At 44.1% G+C, this 23,543-nt stretch overlaps 1 protein-coding gene across 1 annotated transcript; it reads right to left on the bottom strand.

Annotated features, from left to right (window-relative positions):
- Window positions 1–3,363: 3,363 nt before the first annotated feature.
- On the bottom strand, window positions 3,364–23,055 carry klhl18 (kelch-like family member 18). Its single transcript, XM_078215908.1, has 10 exons — window positions 22,902–23,055; window positions 21,931–22,061; window positions 20,666–20,806; window positions 17,008–17,206; window positions 15,988–16,148; window positions 14,545–14,681; window positions 12,989–13,211; window positions 11,337–11,441; window positions 9,559–9,670; window positions 3,364–7,226 (listed from the first exon to the last, which is right to left on the bottom strand). The coding sequence occupies exons 1-10, from the start codon at window positions 23,016–23,018 to the stop codon at window positions 6,840–6,842; spliced, it is 1,713 nt and encodes a 570-aa protein (XP_078072034.1). The 5' UTR covers window positions 23,019–23,055; the 3' UTR covers window positions 3,364–6,839.
- Between the last annotated feature and the right edge of the window lie 488 nt (window positions 23,056–23,543).

The following is a 23,543-nucleotide window of genomic DNA, read 5'->3' as shown; positions in this document are numbered from 1 at the left end:
ATGCTGGCATATTCAGTTAATAGCACGGTGATGTGCATACAAATATATAACACATCCGATTGCAAGAAATGGTTGAAGAAAGACTGGTTGAAATGGAAAGAGACAGTAAAGTTTCAGTAATCAGACTTAATGAGGCCAATTTACTTGCAAGCTGTCATTTGTAGTTTTAAACACCAGTGAAGAATCCTTTGACAAGCTGGGCCTTTGCTTGGAAAGAGTAAGATTTGAGCCAGCCATTAATTAATGTTTTGTTGCTGACTTCAGCAGGAATTTTTCAATCCCTGATGATAGCGATGAAGAGACCTTGAAACACATTAATTCATGTTTTCAGCATATCAACTGGAAGTAAAGGTTACAAAACATTACACGTGTAAGTCATTTTTAAAGAAGGAGGAATTTGTTTTATACACAACTTATAGTCTTTTGAATATGTATCAAAGAAAAGCATGTGGAAAGAAAGTATGGTTTGTCATTACTGAACAAAATACTTTTCTTTTAGAAGAGGGAAGCAGTGTAATGCATTCATTATGCGCAGAATTCAATGATGCAGGAAACACAATTGGCCATTCTGTGTCTATTTGTGTCATCTGTCACAGTAACACAGCAGCATGAGTGACTGCCACATTCTGGCTGGATGGTGTTGATGCGGCCCCATGTGTGATTTGCAGTCACGTGATTTGGTACAATGACTGATACACAGTAAACCAAAATTTGGTATGAGCTTTACCGTGGGTGGGTGGGCGACGGGAGGGCGGGGGGGGGGGGGGGTGTTGGTGTTTTTCCTCATATCATCTTCAACTAGAATGTCTTGCCTAATGCCCAAGTGCAGGCTTCAGATAATTATGAAAATGAAAGCAGATTCAGAATAAGATCTTTAGCATGACGTCATAACCAAAGTCGCTTAGGATGAATTCTATGAACTCTTCCCGTTGGATGTCGAAGATGAATTTAATGATTTTTAAAACCTTATGAATATAGTCCAAGCTAATCCTTGTAGAATTATTTAATTAACATTTGACACATTGATTTCATTTGAATTACTAGTGCTGACATTTTTCACATTTCATAAAGGTGACCATCACCTACACCAATGCCAGAGGTCCAAATTTTACACTTGATGTATAAAACAATTTTGAAAAATCCTTCCAAAAACAAAGTTTCAAATGTCGATATATGATGATCTTAACAAAGTAGTCAATGTAATACAAATTTTGCTGTTCCCTGTTCAGAAGCTAAGGTCACACTACAGATATCAGCTAGCTTCAAAAAAATGTAAAAGACAAACTAGATCAGAATGGTGATTATTTGAGACTAGGTTTTCAAGTTTAAAGATGAGTCAACCTGTGGAGCTCCTCATCTTCTAAGTTAAGGGCTTAGAAGATGAGGAGCTCCACAGGTTGACTGAAATTCCTAGACATAAAGTAGGTCCAGAGTATTCAAACACAGGACTGTGGTTAAAGTTATTTCTATAGATCCATTGGCGAGTTAAGCGGACAAATCACAAACAGCAGAACATTTTTTTAAACTTCAATGTCCAAGTTACAACCATTAGCTGCAACAAAAGACAGAGCAAATTTCTTTCTAAAGTATATACCAGAGTCTCTGTACCAATTTAATCAAAAGTCTTAACAAGGACTTTACCAAGGCTTCTGAGAAGGTTGGGCTAGAAAGTAAAAGCCCAGGGCAAGTTGGATCCCAAAATTGGGTCAGTGGCAGGGAGCAAAGGGTAATCAAGACTGGAAGGGCTACATGTCGAGGGACAACTAAAGAATGGCGCACCTGCCACAAAGGCACAATGGGGAAAGGCCACTGTCTATGGCTCTTCCACTGTAGTACGCAGAGGTTGGAAACTGTAAAACATGGAATAAAACATATAAACTGTAATTGTGTGTGTGCTGTAAGTGCAGCAAGAAAGCTCAAAGTATCACATACAACGTTGGAAGTAATTGATCCCATTTGCAATTTATGTAAAGTCAACTTTGGATAATCATGTATTGTACTTTTATAAATTGTAGCAATAGCATATATTTTTGGGAAAAAGATCAGGACTGGAGGGCTTTTTTCAGTGGGATTCCTAGGGCTCAGTGCTTTGTTCCTTGTTTTTCAGGGCAATGATTTCAACTGAAATATAGTGGGCAGGATTAAGAAGTGGTGGGTGGCTAATAGTCAGGTAAAAAGCTGTCAAGCACATTACACCCAAAGTATGTTGGGTGTTTGGAATTCACTGTCTGAAAGGTCGGTAGAGACAGAAACTCTCCTTACTTTTAGAAAAGCTCTTGGATATGCACTTGATAATTCCTCTTCAGCCAGCACAGACACGATGGGCCAAACAGCTTCCTTCAGTACCATCTATTTTCTATCAAAACTCGTGACACTAACCGGTGTGTGTTGAATTGTGTGTGCGGGGCTTGAAAGTACAGCTCATCCATGAGGCAGTACAGTAATGCCAAACACATCCTGCAACCTGCCATCTACAATGGAGAACAAGCAATTGAAAAGTTGCAACAAAACCCACTTAACCATCAAATGACAAAAAAACCATCAAATCACACAAAAGGCAAGGTAGCTAATTTGCTCATCACAAAACAGGTCGACTTACTGAGATGGCCACTTGAGGCTCAACGGGCTGTTTCCATCCCTGCTGCAATAACAACATGGTTGGGAAGGTGGAATAAAGGAGGCCAACTCACTACTCCACCATCTCAGGTGTAAAGGTAGGAATGGCGCCCTGCCCTCATTGGGATCAACCCCTCAAAATGTTACTCCCCAGTTTGTGTCTCCCTCACCCCTTCAAAATCCAAACTCCCACCTCTTCCGCACCCTCCTCAGTGTCCCTCCATGACTTAAAGATCCAGACTCACCTTAGTCTGGTATTCATGTTGTCTTCCTTATTGAGAATGTTGTACTCCTAGCAACAGCCACTACTGAGTTCTAGTGTTGATGGGATTACTCAACTGCCAGCCAAACAGACAGGCCAGCAGCTCTCAAGGGCAGAACTTCCTTCCTCAGAGGGATGGAAGTCCCACAATTACCACATTAAGATCACCCACAACACATTAATGCTATGGGGCGACATTTTTAAGAATATAATCAGAGCTGGAAAAAGCTTGCAAGTTGGAGCAGACACATTCATAAACCTGAGGCACATTCTCAGAAAATATCTGAGGAACTGTGTGTTCTTTTACACAGCACATGAAAAGTGCAAGAGGTAAGAGTCACATGCACAGTCCTCTGCATTGCTTACATGCATCTCGTTTTATTAAGTTGTACATCGTTATCAATAGGAATGTGCAATTAACTGCTCTGATTTCAAAGTCTCAGTAATTTCCATGTATTGATAAATGAAAGACAGGCTCAATGATTGGGTTCCGTAGGAATGTGCATAATTTATTACAATTTGACATTAAAAACATTCAAGTGTTCCAAAATAACCTGGTAAATAAGATAATGCTTACACTTTGAAGACAGATTTGAGCATACAATATGTACCTTTAATTCGCAAACAGGAGTTTGACCTATCAGTTACTGTAACAGATGGACTAATGGAAGTAGATTTTCATGATACCCCACATCCCAGATTGAAATTTCTATTAGCCACTTCCCGATGGCGGTCTGCTCAAGGGGCTGAATGGACTACTCACTTTGTTTTATTCTTCCCAAGTCAGATATTTCGATTGCACATTTGATATGGTGAGAAGGTTGAAAGTCCATGGACCCAATTATCCTCCATGCCTTCTCTTATTGAAATAGAGTTCCTTCTTGTGGAGTGAGTCAGGCCAAGAGCTTCAATCCAATGCCAAAGATCTGGCCAGCATAAACTATCTCACAGGTCAGTAACCATAGCTTATATAATAACGCTTTTATACAGCACCTTTAATGCAGTATAATGTTCAACAGTGAACAGCCTGAACTGCCAAACGCAAATTCAGAATTTAAGATATTTGAGTAGTGGAACACTAATCAGGTGCCAGTGATTCTCACCAGTTCAGAACCGGGTAAGGGGCCCTCTGAAAATTATACTGGACTAGTACCTCTACTTTAACCATGGCCATATTTAAGGGACATGAGGTACTTGAGAAACTGGTCCACAGGCTTAAAGTTTAAAACGTGCAGATTCTCAGTTATGTAATAAGCAAATGGTCTATTGATTAAACATAGTAAAGCAACAGTGCCTGGGATTCTCAATTAGATTTGGAGATAGCAGCCTATCTTAACATTAAAAAGCAATTTACAAAGTATGTGAGCACCAGTCAGTGGAATTGATAGTCGATTATTTTTGGCTCAGTACTGGGGTATCAGGGATAACTAAGCAGAGAACAAAGGCTTTATTTCCACCGTATCCAGTTATACCACACTGCAATGGGTTGGCAGAAGTTTTTGCATTTTTTTGGGACAATGGAACTGCTTCAGGATTTTAGTAACTGATAAACTACAGGTGACATGTTACAACAAAAAAAAAACTTACTTTTAATGCTTGCTTTAACTGGAAATTAGATTTATAATCAAAAATGTAACATATATAGATAGACCTCTGGGTAGGGAAGTGGGGCTATTAGAAAGCTCCTTCAAGAGCTTGCAAACCCACAATGGGCCGAATGGTGTCCTTCTCTGCTGCAAGACTCTCAGATTCTTAGTCATTCATTGTCTTGAAAGTGGAAAAAATATATTTAGCTCAATGGTGCAGTGCTTGGCTGCAGTGTATTTAAATAGGGTTTGGCCAACCCATGGCAGGAATCAGCAACCTGAAACACAGACTATGTCGTGTGGATTAATCATATTTCTAATCATCCCCAAGGAGCCATTCAGACCTGGGGTCTCAGATTTTATCAGCACTGCCAGCAATAGGAGCCTGTTAGCCCAGTATCAGTAGAACAGGGACAAGGCAATCCAATTATTCCTGCTGTAAAGTGCATTGTAGGGAAGGACAGGAAGGACAGGTGGTGCCTCCATGTCAAATAATCAGCTGAGATTTAATGTCAACATACATGATTGTTGGTGGTAGCAGAACACAGACCCCAATTGTAGAACTGTATTACACTGAAAACCAGCGTTCGAAACAGAGAAGAGAAACACAGAAAAATTTCAATACAACCGGTCACCTCCATCTCAGGTTGTGATGCTGATAGGTTTCCTTCTGGTTTATCACATTGTGTATCTTTAATATTCCATATGTAAACCAACTGAACCCCCGGTTAGATTCCAGTCTGCAACTCATTGCCAGGTAACTGTTATGTCATATCTAATCCATTTGATATGACTGCAATCTTTAACTCACTCCAAGTTATCCATTATTCTATATACAAGGTCCCTCTTTTAGATTCTTGCTTGCATTTCACTCCCAGGTACCCATTATTCTACTACTTATATTAAAAAAACACAATTAGATTTCAACCTCTGACTCACAGAGTATCTGTATTCTATACGTAAACCATACAAACTCCCTTGATTAAATATTTACCCAGTATTGACATATAGTTTATAAGCATACAGTAGCTACCAATACAATGAGAATAAAATATCACTTTAGATCATATATTTAATGTTGTGCAATATGCTTTTCTGTGTCGTTCCCCCATCAGTGACAAATCTAAACCAACCCATATTTCATTCTTCAGCTCAATGCTCTCTTCAGTTACTTACAAGAACAGAATTTATAATTGTACAGCCCGATGTTTACCCCACAGTGTAGCAGAATCTAGCAGGAAAATGTTACATATCCACCGGTAGTGGCATAACCACTAGCTGGTTTCAATTTATAATTCGCTCCCAGAGATCCAATACTCTCGATAGACAAAGTACTGATAAGCAAAGACCTACATTAACTATCAGGTAGTTCTCCCGTATTTTGATTGCTGTAAACATTAAAAATCTTGGTAATCTGGTTATGATTATAAGCTCCAAAGGGTAAACAGCACAAGGACTAGGAAGTAGAGGCAGAGCCAGGAAAGCTAACAATTAATACCAGAATGGTTTTGGATTGGAAACAGTAGCAGACCGCACTATCACAGTATATAAAGAATTATTATATCATCCGAGAAATGTAGAACAATTAGAACTTTCCCATATTCATACATTAATCCATTTATCCCAGAATTAGGGTTTAACAGGACAAAAGGTTCCATTGAATACACTTAGACCAGTAACAGGATAAACAGGGATTAATTAGCTTTGCAGAAATGGTAGACAGACCATCAACCCGGCTCTTCAGCGAGTGCTCCACTTTGTCATTCTAGGGACACTCCCATTGCAGCCATCTAGTGCCAGCAGCAAGAACTCAAAAGAAAAGTACAGCGTGGATCAGGTGCAAACACTCTACACCAACACCTTTAGAATCTCAGTTTTCTATTTCCCCCCACACTATAACCTAGATCCCAGTGGTAAAAGGACAGTGCCTAACTCATGGTAACACCCCGTCTGACAGTCTCTTTGATGAATACACTGTTCTGCATTTGAGTAATCACTGAAAAAAAGATTCATAAATTAACATTTGGACTTTTGTTTTAAAAAGCGTAACTCACACAAGTGTTCATCATTTTAATTAAATGGCTGCCTTTAAAAACACCTTTGGTGGCTTTTGCTACCAAATAACTTTAACTTGGTGTTGTTAAACTTCTTACTGTTTAAAAACACCCACAGGCTCGATAGATAGCAACCGAGTACTGGTAAGTTACCAATTTCTGTTGGGAAGATGTAATGGTTACTGCATTGTCTTTGGCCACTGGACACCAACCAACAGACCACTGAAAACTGGGGTCCGTTTGTTGCTCCCACAAATGTACCATTGTTTCAATACCGCTACCAAGCGCTAGACTCCCGTGACTGGGAGAACAATAACTGCCTTACACACTGAGGAGTGGGATGCATCCTACGCCAACCCCACCTTCGTGACACACCATGGGGGCCATGAACGTCCAGCGGTTCGTATCAGCATCGTACATCTCCATGGAGTTCAAGTTGTACTGTCCGTCATAGCCACCAATGGCATACAAGCGGCCACAGCTCGACACGAGAGACACCCGGCTGCGGCGTGTGTTCATGGGGACAAGTGGATACCACTGGTCCGAAGAAGAATTGTAAACTTCCACAATACTCAGAAAGCCCGAGCCATCATAACCACCGCAGACATACATCTGGCTGCCCAGGGATGCAGCCCCGTGGCGACAGCGTTTATTGAGCATACTCGGCACAGGGTACCAGGTCGTAGTGTGGTGATTATAACATTCAACCTGTTTTATTTTTAAAAAGAGAGAGAGAAATCATTTCAAGAACAAAGCCAAGACAACGTAAAAGCCATTTGGTCCATCTTACCTCATTTATCTAGATTAAACAAGAGCTCATTACCCAAGTTATTCTTAATTATTTTCATTTTTTGCCTCCCTTACTCTGCACAGAAGCCCCCTGGTGTGGAAAAACCCACATCTGGGTCGGATTTTTGCATTTATTTCTGGGATGTGCAAGTTGACAGCAGGAAGTCACGATATTCCAATGCATCCCGTGGACTTTAACTTTCCAGACCAGTCTGCCATGTGGGACCATGTCAAATGCCTTGCTAAAATCCATGTAGGGACTATCCAATACACTACTCTCATCAATCTTCCTTGTTACTTTCTCAAACATTTCTACTAAGTTACTAAAACACGATCTTCCCCTAGTCAAACCACACTATCACTGATTAATCTGTACCTAAGTGACAGTTTATCCTGTCTCAGAATTGTTTCCAATAATTTGCCCACATTCAAAGTCAGACTGACTGGCCTATGATTATTTGGCCTATCCCTTGCACCCTTTTAAAAAATGGTTCATTGTTTGCAGACCTCCAATCCTCTAGCACCTTGCCTGTACCGAGTGAAAATTGGAAAATGATCCTCAGGGGATCTATTTCCTTTCTGGCTTCCTCTAACAGCCTGGAATACAATTCATCCAGTCCTGATGATATATCAACTTACCCACCTTCAAGGATCGCAGTTCCCCCAGCACTTCCTCTCTCATTACACTTATTGTATCTAATATTTCACAATCACCCTCTTTAACATCATCTCTTTTTAACATCCTCCCTCTCCTTTGTGAAGACAGAGACAAAGTGCACATGAAGAACTCTGCCCACATCTTCTGCATCCATGCATAAGTTACCCTGTACATCCCCATTAGGCCCTGCCCCTTCCTTGATCATCCTCTTACGCTTAATGTATTGATAAAACATTTTTGGGTGTTCCTTGGTTTCACCTGCTATTATTTTTTCATATCCTTTCTTTGCTTTCCTAATTTCCTTTTTTATTTCACGCCTGTACTTTCTATACTCCTCTAGGCTTTCTACAGTATTAAGTTTTTTGTGACTGTCATTTTTTTGCTTTGTCTTACCCTATGCACTACTGGATAACTAGGGGATTGTAGATTTGGCAATATTGCTCTTTTTCTTTGTGGAGACATGTCTACACTGTGCACACAGAATCTCATTTCTGAATGTCTCCCACTGATTGTCACTGATTTTTCTTCAAGTAGCTGTATTGAGAACATTTACTCCTGTCCTTCGTCCTTTTCTATAATGATGCTAAATGTAACTGTACTATGATCACCATCTCCAAAATGGTCATCCATTGCTACTTCATCCATTTGGAAATTTGGCATGTCAGCCACGACTCTCACCAACTTTTACAGATGCACCATAGAAAGCATTCTTTCTGGTTGTATCACAGCTTGGTATGGCTCCTGCTCTGCCCAAGACCACAAGAAACTACAAAAGGTTGTGAATGTAACCCAATCCATCATGCAAACCAGCCTCCCATCCATTGACTCTGTCTAAACTTCCCGCTGCCTCGGCAAAGCAGCCAACATAATTAAGGACCAGACGCATCCTGGACATTCTCTCTTCCACCTTCTTCCATCGGGAAAAAGATACAGAAGTCGGAGGTCATGTACCAACCGACTCAAGAGCAGCTTCTTCCCTGCTGCCATCAGACTTTTGAATGGACCTATCTTGCATTAAGTTGATCTTTCTCTACACCCTAGCTATGACTGTAACACTACATTCTGCACTCTCTCGTTTCCTTCTCTATGAATAATACGCTTTGTCTGTATAGCATGGAAGAAACAATACTTTTCATTGTATACTGATACACGTGACAATAATAAATCAAATCCAATGCCATGCTTCATTTTCCAAGACTAAATTGAGAATTGTGCCCCCTCTCATTGGCCTGGTCATATGCTGGCTAAAAAAGTTACCTTGAATGCAGTTCAGGGAGTGCCCTCTGAGCCTTTCATGCTGTCTGTATCCCAGATGATATTAGGGTCGTTGAAGCCCCCAACTATTATTGCCCTATTGTTTTTGCAGTCAGAGATTTGCCTACTTATTTGCTTGTCTATCTCCCTCGCACTATTTGGGGGTCTACAGTACGCTCCTAGCAGTGTGCCTGCCCCTTTTTATTTCTGAGTTCAACCTACATGGCTTCATTTAGTATAACATCCCTCCTCAAACAATCTGTATTCATGTAGTCTACGGTGCCATCCTTGCTCATACATAGCTGTTACTTTTCTTCGTCAATGAATCCCAGAACATACCGTATTAAATATCTGCAGTCCATCATGCCCGCCAGAGACATAGATCCTCCCTTCAAACACAGTGACTCCTGCAGCACTGCGACAGGCACTCATTGGAGTCACAGACACCCATCTATTGGGAATCGGAGCACGGAAACAGGTTAGCAAAATAATTCCCACAAACTGCAGTGAAATCTTTTTTTTTTATTCGTTCATAGGATCGGGGCATCGATGGCTGGGCCAGTATTTGGTGCCCATCTCTAATTGCACTTCAACTGAGTGGCTTGCTGGGCCATTTAAGTCAACCACTTTGCTGTGGATCTGGAATCACAGGTAGGCCAGACCAGGTAAGGCCAGCAGATTTGATTCCCTCAAGGACATTAGTGAATCAGATGGGTTTTTTTTTTAAACGACAACCAGCAATGGTGTCATGGTCATGATCGGACTTTTAATTCCAGATCTTTTTTATTGAATTCAAATTTCACTCTCTGCTGTGGTGGGATTTGAACCCGGGTCTCCAGAGGATTAGCCTGGGTCTCTGGATTACTAGCCCAGGGACAATACAACTGTGCCACTGTCTCCCCAGATGAACTGACAATCCGCTTTAGTGATGTATGTTGAGGGTTAAATACTGACCAAGACACTTTATAAATTGCAGTGTGAACTTTCACACCAATGGGGGGGGGGGGGGCTCTCAGTTCAACATCTCATCTTAAAGACATCAACAACATTGCAACACTTCCTCAGTAATGATTATGTTCTCAAGTCTCTCGAATGGGGTTTGAACCCACACCTTCTGACACAAGAGGGAAGAATAACATGAACTGAGCCATGGCTATCATCTCTAGAGATTCAGAGACGTTGTCAACAAGAGTTTATATTTATATCTGAGTAAAATTCCTAAATAATGCTTCAGAATTGCTTAAAAAATGGATGTCAGAACAAAGCATTAAGAGAACAAATGAAAAGCTTGACCAAAGCAGTAGGTTTTCAAACGTTCTGAAGGTTTTGTTAAGGTGAAGAGGATAAAACTGTTTGTGCAGCTCAGTAACAGAATTTAAAATCCACATCAAGGCAGCATTTGGCTGAGTGCAGCATCAAGGAGCCCAGACAAATCCAAAGTCAATGGGAATCAGGGGGAAACTCTTAACTAACTGGAGTCATACCAAGCACAAAGTCTCTTTGGCGATCACTTGCTAACGAGTACGATTGTCGATCTAAGTAACTCCATGGGGACGATTCGCCCAAAAAATTCATAGTGCGGAATTCGCGTAAAAACTGGAGTAAATCCCGCTGGTTTTTTCAGCCGGAGTTCCGAAATGAATCTCCCACACTCTGTGCACTGTAGAGTGCACTAGCGTGAATCAGTCCAAAAAGCTGGGGGCGGGGCCTATTCTCACCAGAGAGGCCAGCAGCACAGCGCTGAGTGGGTCACTGTGCATGCTCCAATCTGTCAGCGCCGAGATCGGTGCACGCACAGTAACCTCACTCTGCCGGCCTCCCGATCGCTGGCCAGCCATGCGACCCCCGCATCACTGGCCACGTGACCCCCCCCCCCCCAAAACTTCATAGCCCAATCACTGGCCACCCCTAATATGCCTGGGCCAGCCTTGACCACCCCCCACCTGCCCAACTCCATACCATCTTCTCCCAGTTCCATCCCACTATCACATCCTTCCATGAAAAATGAGGCAATGTACTCGCGTATCTCTGCCACTACTTCATGAAAAAGATTTCCTTTCGCATTCTAGATTGAACCATGATTATAAAAATAAAAAGACACCATTAAGACTTCTTACTTGTCAGCTTCTGGACTGTAACATTCCACTGAATTGAGGGAGGAGATTCCATCATATCCGCCACAAACATAAATATGTCCGTCCATGACAGCTGTCCCCATTGCACTGAAACAAGGAGGGGAAAGTTAAGATGTTAACTGTAGACCTCACTCCCAAATCAGCCAGTATCCGTTCACATGATAAAAAGAAACCGATCTTCCAACTGTTTGTGTGGATTAGAATGACCCATCCTCCCACGTACTCCATCCCAATTTAGCTATTTGTTAAATGGTTTTGAGGTCAGCACCTGCGATATTCTACCAGGGAATCAAGTCCACGGGTTGATCAATGTGTATGAAGAATTCCTTGATGTCAGTCCTAAGTTTGAACCTGCAGCCCTGGTCCCTTCACAGTTAAAGTGATCTTCTAGATTTACCTTTCCCTTACCATTTACTATCTTCTACCCCTTTAAGATCACCTATCAGGCAACTTCTTTCCAAGCTTAATAGCCCAAGTCTCTCCAATCCTTCCTCATAATTCAGAAATCTGACACTTGCGTTCAACCTGGTGACTCTGTGCTGCATGCGTGGCAACAAATTAAGGATCAGTTTAGAGAATTAAAATAGAGGCTGGACTGGACATTTGACCACTCCAGTTGCTCCACCATTCAATAAGAGCATGGCTGAGCATCGACCTCAACTCCACCTTCCTGCATTATCCCCATATTCCTTAATTTCCTCAGAACCTAAAAATCCACCGACCTCGGTCTTGAAAATGCTCAATTACTGCGCATGCATTGCCCTCTGGGGTAGATTCACAATCCTTTCAGTGAAGAGATTTCCCCTCACCCCAGTCCTAAATGGCTGATCCCTTATTCTAAATGTATCTGCCTCTGTCTTTAAAATATTCAAAGATATCCATCGCACCCTGGGGTAGAGAGTTCCAAAGAGTCACAATCCTGAGAGAAAAAAAATTGCATCTGTCTTGAATGTAAGATTCCTTATTTTTAAACGATGTCCCTAGTTCTAGTCTTTCCCACAAGGGGAATCATCCTTTCAACATCCACCCTGTAAGGTCCCCTCAGGACCTTATATATTTGAAAAAGATCATCTTTCATTCTTCTGAGCTCCAATGAATTCAGGCTCAGCCTGTCTAATTGCTCCTCATTAGATAACCTCCTCTAAAAATAAGGTGACGACAAGTCAAAAGAAAGCAACAAAATTGACTTTTTTGGTCCTCCAGTTTTCTTTCCTTCTTGTGAAGGTGGATTTCTCATTGTGATCCAGTTCTATAAGCAGCATTATACCACATATAACTGGCCATTTCTAATGCTTCAACCTCAACAATGAATGCAGAATGGCAGACTGTGAGGTACATGAGCCCGACCCAGATAGACAGACATTTTTCATTAGATGGCAATCAGAGGCTGAAACCAAGGCCAATTTCCACTTTCATGGCCAAGACATGCAGAGACCAATTGTATCATCTTGTTACTGAGACCAGGTTCCAAAACGGAAACCTCTATCTATATGACAGAGACTTCAATGAATGAGTTTTATCTCACAGGAACGCGATGTGGGCATTCAGCTCCTTATGGCTGGTTTGGTTATTCAATCAGATCATGGCTGATCCGTACTTTTACAGAGCCATTGGCCTTGCATAGGCATTCCTACCTGCGCTTGCTGTTCATGCTGGACACTTTGGTCCACTTGTCCATCTCCGGGTTGTAAACTTCCACCGTACTCAATCTTGAATGTCCATCGAACCCGCCAATTGCATACAACAGCCCGTTGACCATAGCCACACCCACACGGCTCCGGGAGGTGGTCATCTCCTGACACCGCTCCCATCGATTAGCAATGGGATCAAACACCTCTGCCACGTTCAAAGAGTCACCTACAAAGTTAAATACCATGGGAGGGGCAGTTAGAGAGGGGGATATCTAGCATTTGTAGAACAACCCAGTAGCAACAGGAACCTTTGACAATTGCTAAAGGGCAGCTATCTATTCAGTTATTGCACCACAGGGTTCCTATCTTCTGGCAAACTGATGACACACATGCATGAATAGGGTTAGGAGTCAGAATACTACGTAAGGAAGGGAAGTTACTGATTAGGCTTGTTCTCAGGTCAGCAATTTGCTCTTCCTGGATCAGGTAGTTAAGGGTGGAGTGGTGTTGCGGACCTCACTATTTTCGGTGATAAAACTCTCAGATTCACAGCAGTGCCCCTTTCGTGACAGCTCACTGTAATGCCAGCCAAAGTCTGATTCCATTTTCCCAATTCACTCTTTCCCCTGGCTCACAGCTGATGGAGCCAAGTCCTTGGTAGGTTACTATACTACATGGGCAGTGTCTCTTCCACTGTCTTGCTCATTCCTCATGAGTGAACTTCAGCAGTAACAGACAGCAAATGATAGGGCACATCACAGCCCAGTCTCACCCTTCATATACTCAGGTGCCTCATCTAACACTAACACAGAGAGAAAGGCAGAGATTCTTCCCCCAGCCACCTCCCAGCAAAGGCACCGATGCCCCTCCCCCCAGGGACCAGCACGCACGGACACACACACACTCAGACATGCAAATTGATTCCATGACTGAGATCATCTACAGTAGAAACTTGGATTTTACATATAACCTGCTGGTTATACAGACAGTGTCTTTACCCTGCTGGATAGAGCTGTGTGGGAGCGAGGGGCTAACATTTCCAGAACAAGGAAGGAAAATGAGAAGCAACAAATCAATGCACCAACTGTGGTCTAACAACTCCAACCTGAATAATTGTTTTTTTGCCTCAGTGTCTCTTTCCTTATCTATCTCCCCCATGTAAGTGCTCTCCGTAAATACTCAGTATGAGGTTATGGGGATGACTTCAATGTACACTGTCTGATACAGAGGCTTGTTTAAGACTTGGTTTGTCATGTGGGAGCACCAAATCAATCAGGTCAACTGCACACTTGTTGGGAAACTAAAGTGAACGCGAGGACAATTGGATTGGCCAAGCTCCTTTAAGTTGCTGAAAGTTGCATCTCGAACAATTGCTGAATTTCCGACAGAGAATTTTTAGCAGGAGGTTCATTTCCGAATCAGGATTTGTGAAAAATATTTTTTGTCCCCAATAACTCTGCCCTATTTTCAGATGAGAGCCCAAACATGTATTAAAATACTGACATGCAATGTCCCTTAAAGGAGCTGGACCTTTTGAACATCCCGAGTTTAACACAGACCAGCAGAATTGAGGCCTCCCACTGCGTAGATCAAGCCAGCAATGGAGGTGCAGCATCTTGGCCGTGTCTTGAAAGATGGCAGGTGAGGGCGACGCTCGGGCATTAGATGATAGTCCTTCGCCTCGTCAACAAGGTCCCTGAAAAGCAAAACGACAGTCCTGAATTACAACATCAACAACTCCCCTATTCCTAGAATCTTTTTTCCATCTACAGGCTCAAGCCAGGACCCCATCTGAGTGGCCATACAAGATCCTGAAGAACTATATGTGCCGACAGGCTAATGGAGCATCCTCGGGAATGGCAGAATCACAGCAGAGATTAATCTGGCCTCGCCAACATCCCCACACAGCACTCTCCAGTAGGTATGACTAGGTGATTGTCCAGAACAAGCACTCTGACTGTTCCTCCTCTTCCAAACACAGGAGAGCGGAGGCCAATTTTTATACCAAGGAGGATCTACTAATTCAGCATCAATAAATGCAGCAGTGGCACAGTGGTTGGTACTGTTACCTCACATCGCCAGGGACCCGGGTTCAATTCTGCGTGGTTTTGCACGTTCTCCCTGTGTCTGTGTGGGTTCCCTCCGGGTGCTCCCATTTCCTCCTACACTCCAAAAATGTGTGGGTTAGGTTGATTGGTCATGCTAAATTGCCTTAGTGTCAGGGGGGATTAGCAAGGTAAATACGTGGGGTTACAGGGATAGGGCCTGGGTGGGATTGTTGTCAGTGCGGGCTCAATGGGCCGAACGGCCTCCTTCTGTACTGGAGGGATTCTATGGAATAACAGAAGTTGGGCTCTACTTCATTCGCACTTTCCAGGGCCACAGCATCATCGATGTCCCCCATTCACCATTTAAATTGTAAAGTATCATGCAAGAATTACAAACTGGACCTTGGGATTTAACCTTTGATCTGAAAGATGCCAACTCAAATAGAGCAGCACTCCATTAATACTGCACGGAGATGTCAGCTACGATTGTGTGCTCAAATCTCTGCTTCCCCCCGCCCCGTTCTCTGTTAATGGAGGATGGCTGCACTGAAAGCGAAGATGTGGTCAGGTACTTGGGTGAGGATCTCCTGATGACACAGCCAGCAGGCAGCTACACCCATGGGAATCCACCTGCCTTCCTTTCACCACATTCTTTGGCCACGAAAGCTTTTTCTTCACCAGGTGCTTCACACTTGCCTCCTCAGGTGAGTTGGGGAATGAGAACAGGACACAGTGAAATGGGTCTTGATTTCAACAGGGAATTGTAGGGAGAAGACAAAAAAGAACATGCAAGGGCTTGGGAGAAAAAGGTGGGAAAGTTCACTGTCTGAATTATGATTATGAGCGAGACGGAGGAAAACGGTGAGTTGCCTTTCAGAAAAGTTTCATCGTGTTTCCTGTTCAGGAATGCTGTGGGGAGGGGGGGTAATTACTATTTGGTCTCACCCATCTTACCTGCACTTGTGACAGCAGCGAACTAGATCGTCCTGCTGGACCCGGTCTGTAAGGAATTGTGGTCGACAAAGGGGCAGGCGCACTTTGGTTAGCAACTGAGGTAAGTACTCCTCACGACTGTCCCGATCGAATCGTATCCAAGCAAGGACTGCCTCAAATACCTGGGAGAGGGAAAGATCAGCACATTTTAAAATATAGAACTACGGGATACTATTCTAGCCCAGCCTGGGCTGCACCATAGATAATATTTCCACTGTTCACCATCACATCAGTGACATGTGCTCTCTGACCTCTTTGAATACATCAGTGTGAACCTTTTAAGTCGCAACTAAGAGAGAGAGACGGGCAAAATATTTCCAGTGAAATTAATATGTTTATTGTGACAGTTCTTGTTTAAATCCCCATCCTAACCGATCCTTCCCATGCCACCCCTCTCATCCCAAACCCATCCAACTCCTTTCAAACCTCTCGTGTCATTCCCCATGCCATTCCCTCTTCTTCCTATGCCATTTCTGTCCCCCATTCCCCCTCTCCCACGTATTTTTAATTATTTGTTAATGAAAAGGACAGGGATTGAGTGCAGAGTTCATAGAAATCATAGAAACCCTACAGTACAGAAAGAGGCCATTTGGCCCATCGAGTCTGCACCGACCACAATCCCACCCAGGCCCTACCCCCATATCCCTACATATTTTACCCACTAATTCCTCTAACCTACGCATCTCAGGACACTAAGGGACAATTTTAGCATGGCCAATCAACCTAACCCGCACATCTTTTAAAATACAAAGTGACGTTAATGCAAGTTTAAAAAGGCCACAGAATATTCACAGCATAATGCCATTGTTGGTGGAAGATGCAACCAATTGTAAAGTCAGGGTTTTCAGAAAGAGATCAGGAGTAATCCAGCCCGTATTTCTTCTGTATACATTCTTCCCGTATTCTAGCCATCAGCAAACCTCTCAATAGTCTCATTTAAAATTCCCCCAACCTCGTACACTCATTGTCAACCCTTCATACCTGTTCTTCAGACTTCACATTGAGCTCATCCCGAGCAACAAGCTCAAACACCTCCTCAAAGGGCAATGCAAGAAACTCCTCAGACATGGATACTTCCACAAAGTGTTGGTGGATGAAACTGTTGGATGAGTCGTAAAGAACGGTGCACATCATCGTCTCTGCAAACTGACGTACCCCCAGGCAGTTTTTAGGATGCAGCCTGGAAGGGGAAAGGGGGGGGGGGGTGCGGAGAGAGAGAGAGAAGATTTGGGGAGGGTAATGGAAGACACTTGTTACTACAAACTTTATTAAAATATGGGAATTGATTCCTAGAACTAAGTATTGAAAAGTGGTTAGGAAACAGATTTTGGTATTATCTGTGAGTGCAAGAGTAAATTACAAGCCAAAACATAATCGAGAGAATTATTACACCAAGTTAGTGTTGAAATGTGCTTTGCCACCAAGCTGCTGGTGAGTTCCTTGAGCCTGTTCTGCTAGTTGGATACATACTGCATTTAAACATATTTGCTCCATCCCTTGTTAGCCTTCCTAACAAAAATCTATCAACATTAGTGTTACAAATTTCACTGGGTCAGTACTCACAACTTTTCCTTGCATTTGTATGAAAAAGTTACTTGTGATCACCCTCCTGATCAGCCTAGCTCCAACTTTCGGAGGAAACACTTTCCATCTCCTTCCTACACTTCCACTGAGACCAACTGTAGCAACTTCCTGCTCACCCAACAGGGATCAGCTAATTGAAAGCAGACCATGGAATTGATCCCGGAAACTTCCAGATCTGTACGGTTCAGTAGTGTTGAGCCATAGGATTTTCCTCACTTGGATCACTGCAATCACATACAGGCACCGTACATACAGATTAACTAATGAAATCTTTCATCCCAGAATAGTTCTCTACTCACTGGTTTCTTCCCATGAAGTTTTTAAAAAATTCTCTCATGGGATGTGGATGTCATGGTGGGGCCAGCATTTGTTGCCCATCCCTTACTGGCCTTGAACCGAGTGGCTTGCTAGGCGTTTTCAGGGAACAGTTAAGCATCAGCTACATTCGATCTGGAGTCATAGATAGGCTAGATCTATCTACCTATCTAGGATGGCAGATTTCCTTCCCTAAAAGATATTAGTGAACCTGATGGGTTTTTATGACAATCGATGATTGTTGCCATGCTCACCATTACTGAAACTAGCTTTCTATCCCGGATTTATTAATTCAATTCAAATTCCGCCAGCTGCTATGGTGGGATTTGAACAAACATCTGGATTAGAAGTCCAGTGACACTGTCTTCCCCTTGACTTCTGCTGGGATTCAGATCCAGATTTCAGGGTGGCACAGTGGTTAGCACTGCTGCCTCACAGCGCCAGGGACCTGGGTTCAATTCTGGCCTCGGGTCACTATCTGTGTGCAGCTTGCACACTCTCCACATGTCTGCGTGGGCTTCCTCCGGGTGCTTGAGTTTCCTCCTGCAGTTAGGTTGCATTGGCCATGCTAAATTGACCCGAGTGTTAGGAGATTAGATGTGGGATTATGGGAACAGGGCCTGGATGGGATTATGGTCGGTGCAGACGTGATGGGCCAAATGGCCTCCTTCTGCACTGTAGGGATTCTATGACTTCAAACACCCTCAATGGTCTGAGTTAGACTACAGACAGGATCTAGCCTCTTAATTATTCAAGTATCAGCTGATCATTAAACCTATCTGAACAGTACAGCACAGGAACAGGCCCTTCGGCCCACCAAGTCTGTGCTGACGCAGATGCCTCTCTAATCTAATATTTTCTTACCTCTACATGGCCATATCCCTCTATTCCCTGCCTATTCATGTATCTATCCAGATGCCTCTTGAACGTCGTTATAGAATCTGCTTCCACCACCTCCTCCAGCAGCACGTTCCAGGTATTCACCAACCTCTCTGTGAAAAACTTGCCCCTTACATCTCTTTTAAATATTCCCCCTCTCACTCTCAAACTATGCTCCCGAGTAGTTGACCCTTTGACCCTGGGAAAAAGACTCCCGACTATCCACTATATCCAAGCCTGTCATAACCTTGTAAACCTCTATCAGTTCCCCCTCATCCTCCAACGCTCCAATGAAGACAATCTAAGTTTGTTCAACTTTTTTGCATAGTCCATATCTCCAAGCCAGGCAACATCCTGGTAAATCTCTTCTGCACCCTTTCCAATGCATCAACATCCTTCTGGTAGTGTGGCAACCAGAACTGTACACAATAGTCCAAATGCGGCCTAACTAAATTCTTATACAGCTGCAACATGATTTTCCAATTCCTTTACTTAATGCCCTGACCGATGAAAGCCAGTATGCCTTATGCCTTCTTGAGCACCTTGTCCACCTGAGTTGCCACCTTCAGGGAACTGTGGATCTGCATGCCTAGATCCCTCTGTGTGCTAATATTTCTAAGGGCTCTACCATTTACTGTATACTTTCCTTCGGCAGTGAACCTTCCAAAGCGCATCACCTCACATTTGTCCGGGTTAAAATTCATCTGTCATCTTTCGGTCCAGGTCTCCAGCCGATTTATACCCTGCTGTGTCCTCTGACAATCCTCCTCACTATCCACTACTCCCACAATGTTTGTATCATCTGCAAATTTACTAAATCAGACCACCTACATTTTCCTCATTTATAGATATTACAAACAGCAGAGGCCCCAGCACTGATCCTTGTGGAACACCAGTTAGAAAAGTACCCTTCCACTGCTGCTCTCTGCTTTCTGTGCTCAAGCCAGTTTTGTATCCATTTTACCAGCTCACCTTGGATCCCATATGACCTTACCTTCTGTATCAGCCTGCCATGAGGAACCTTACCGAAGGCTTTACTGAAGTCCATCTATACAAATTCCACTGCCCTACCCTGGTCCATTTTTTTTGTCACTTCCTCAGAGAACTCAATTAAGTTTGTGAGACACGACCTCCCCTTCACAAAACCATGCTGTCAATCGCTAATAAGCCTATTCTCTTTGAGATGTGAGTACATTATATCCCTAAGAATTCTCTCTAATAATTTCCCCACCACTGATGTAAGGCTCACAGGCTTGGGATTTCTCAGATAGTCTCTCCTGCCCTTCTTAAACAAAGGAACAATGTTAGCTACTCCCCAATCCTCCGGTACCTCATCCGTGGCTAAAGAGGATACAAAGACTTTGGCCAAAATCTCAGCAATTTCTTCCCTCGCCACTCTCAGTATTCTGGGATTGACCCTATCTGGCCCTGGTAACAGAACCAAGCTGAATCCTGCCCTCCGCCAACATCCAAGTGGTCAAACGTTTCAGCAGGAATCAGTAGAGCAATCAGAAAACAGAACTATGGCTTGTCTTTCTCTCCTCCGTGGACCAAGAACTAAGAGATCAATTGTAGTGTTTAAGCTGCACTTCATCATGAGAAACAGTCAGTTTCAAGGATGGACCCTCCCTGGCCTGTGGGCACGATAATGACACACTGAGGGATCTGGCAGTAACACTCGAGTGATTATTGCATTTTGTGTCCCCCCCGTCTCCCCCCCCCCCCCCCGTCTCCCCCCCCCCCCCCCGTCTCCCCCCCCCCCCCCGTCTCCCCCCCCCCCCCGTCTCCCCCCCCCCCCCCCGTCTCTCCCCCCCCCCCCCCGTCTCCCCCCCCCCCCGTCTCCCCCCCCGCCAACACTCACCGTTCTCTCAGAAAGGTGCAGCACACATCCTTGACATTCTGAAGCTGCAAGAAACTGGCTCCAATCAGCAATGACTGCACATTCTGCTGGTCTATCGCCAGTCGGCCGTTATAGGCGAAGTTAATGAGTGCTTCCAGGGCACTGTGAGAAGACAGACTCAGTTTATAGAACTTATTGCTTTAACATTTCTCAAAAAGCTGCATAAAAATGACAGAAGACCCAAACTAAGGCGACTGTACTGCCTTCACTAAAATCTTTAAATCCAGATTCCCTGGCCAAGCACTGGTTGTCTCCCCATTTCCCTGAAAGCACTGGCTCGTGCTTTGACTTCAGAGCAGTTATAACCACCCCTGCAGTAGCTGGCCTACTGGTGAGCTGTAACGTACAACCCCACTGTATTGGTGCGAACGTGATTTGCCCACTATATAATTAATTTGAATGAATCAAGACACTGTGGAAGAGATTGACCTGATCTCACATTAAACACATCAGCTGACTGAAGCTGTCCAAAGTCTCCAATGTTCACAGTTATTTATTAACAATTCCAGCTTCAACCAGCTGATAATTTTAACATGAGATCAGGTCCACCTCCGATACAATGTCTTTGTTTTGTTTGTCTCTCTCTGGGTTCTAACATCTGCCTCAGTACATTGCAAAGTGAGATGTTGATGGGATACAGGTGTATGAAAACCACAGCTGTTAAAAAAAAATCAGTAAGTACAAAACTGTATAAAATAACCAGAATGTTCAATACATTTTAAGTGGCTCCTTTGTAACTGACCCCAAGAGAGACCATAAATGATTAGCTCTATGCTCCCAAGATGGGTGATAAGCGAGAATGGTGCAAGTAGTAGGGACTGTCCGTATCTTGTCCTTCTCCTCAATGCTGATAACTGGGATGAGTCAGTAGCTAAAAAATGCCAATGTTTTCCAAAAAGAGCATGTCACACAGCTAATTATTTCCGAGTTCAGTGACAAAGAGAAACATGGGGAGTCCAATCTGTGTCAACCTCATCCCATAAACAGTATGGAGGCAAGTTCATTTGTTTACAAGGAAGAATATTGGAACAAGACACTGCTTTATAAAACACTACCACTGTATGCTCAAAGTCCAGCTAAGCCTAACATCTCACCCAAAGCATGACATCTCTGACAATGTAACACTCCCGTGGCACCATTTCATACAGCAAAGTGCAAAAATTGACAAAATAAATGAGAACAGCTAAATACATAAAATCGGACAATACGAAGCAAACTCCTCTAACCTGGGGTCCATTCCCTGCATAACAATCTCATCCTGCTTGCACTCGATCATGTCGTTTGTGAACATGGCATGGAAGTATGGGATAGATGCAGCCAGCACAATGCGGTGTGCGGTGTACTTGTGGTCACCAACCTGCAAAAGGCCAGAATATGTAGGTGTAACAAAACATCAACCCAAGTCAACAACAGGCCAATCATTAAGTTTAACTATATTAATTACATCAACCACAAAACTAACCATCAAATCAAATCTGGGCAGTTGGGGAACAGGGGGTTGGTTTTGGAGGGGGGGGGGGTTGTCTCAGAAGATGAGGGGGTGTTTGGGGTGAAGGGAATGTCAGAGAAGTGGTTTAGTGAGGTGTGGGGGAGAAGGGGGTGTTTTGCGGTGGTGATGGAGGGGGGAGCAGGGGTTTCAAGGGTGGCACAATGGTTAGCATTGCTGCCTCACAGTGCCAGAGTCCCAGGTTCAATTCCAAACTTGGGTGTCTGGGGAATTTGCACGTCCTCTCTGTGTCTGCGTGGGTTTCCTTCAGGTGCTCCTGTTTCATTCCACATTCCAAAGATGTGCAGGTTAGGCGGACTGGCCGTGCTAAATTCTCCCTTAGTGACAGGGGGACTTGTGGGGTAAATATGTGGGGTTATGTGGAGATAGGGCCTGGGTGGGATTGTGGTCGGTGCAGACTCGATGGGCCGAATGGCCTCCTTCTGCACTGTAGGGTTTCTATGATGAGGTGTTTGTGGTGTTCGGGGGCGAGGGGTCTTTGGGAGGTGATGGTTCGGGAGGTGAGGGGGTGTTTCAGGGAGGAGGAGGGGGTGTTTCAGGGAGGAGGAGGAGGGGATGTTTCGGGGGGTGCAGGTATTCCGGGGGTGTCTGGGATCTGAATCGCTTCCCCTCCCGGTGTTCGCCGCCCCCTCCCCCGGCCCCGGCCCCGGCCCGAGTCCTTCCGTCCCTCCCGCTCCCTCCACTCCTCACCCTCAGGGTCACATCGCAGAGTTTGCCCTGTCGCCGGATCTCCTCCATCAGGCCGTAGCCCCGCACCGGCAAGTCACTCACACTGAAAAGCATCAGATCCTCCTCCGGGTCCGCCATCTTAGACAAGCTAATACCTCACTTCCGGCTCTGCGTCACGGCGCTTTGACCTCTGACGATTCTATTTCCTGGTCCTGGCCTGGCCAGGGAGCGTCACTCTTTTCCGCACTTTGTGAGAAACGTTCGGAGTTAGCCTGGGATGGACTTCACTGCAATCTCCTCCTGCTTCCTTCAACCCCTTTTTCACTAAAGTGCTGACCACCCAGCTCCTCTTCCTAATCAAATAACAACAAATTACTCTGCACGCTAGAAATCATAGAATTCATACAGAGCAGAAGGAGGCCATTCGGCCCATTGAGTCTGCACAGACTCTCTGGCAGAGTTTTTTTTACCCACCACCCTGCCACCACACACATTTCCTGAGGCTAACCCATCCTAACCCTACACACCTTTGGACTGGGTGGAAACCGGAGCACCCAGAGGAAACCCATGCAGACACGGGGAAACCATGCAAACTCCACACAGTCACAAAGGCCAGAATTGAACCTGGGTCCCTGGCGTTGTGAAACAGCAGTGCTAACCACT

The sequence above is a fragment of the Mustelus asterias genome, chromosome 7, assembly GCF_964213995.1.
Source record: "Mustelus asterias chromosome 7, sMusAst1.hap1.1, whole genome shotgun sequence".
Taxonomy (NCBI): Eukaryota; Metazoa; Chordata; class Chondrichthyes; order Carcharhiniformes; family Triakidae; genus Mustelus; species Mustelus asterias.
This window is presented reverse-complemented; position numbering and strand designations above follow the sequence as displayed.

Coding starts and splice junctions, on each gene's coding strand:
- klhl18 (XM_078215908.1), bottom strand. CDS start 23,018: ATGGCGGACCCGGAGGAGGATCTGATGCTTTTCAGTGTGAGTGACTTG. Junction 11,442..12,988: donor AGCATGAACAGCAAGCGCAG/GTAGGAATGCCT, acceptor TCCTTGTTTCAG/TGCAATGGGGACAGCTGTCA. Junction 7,227..9,558: donor GACTGCAGATATTTAATACG/GTATGTTCTGGG, acceptor AAAATAAAACAG/GTTGAATGTTATAATCACCA.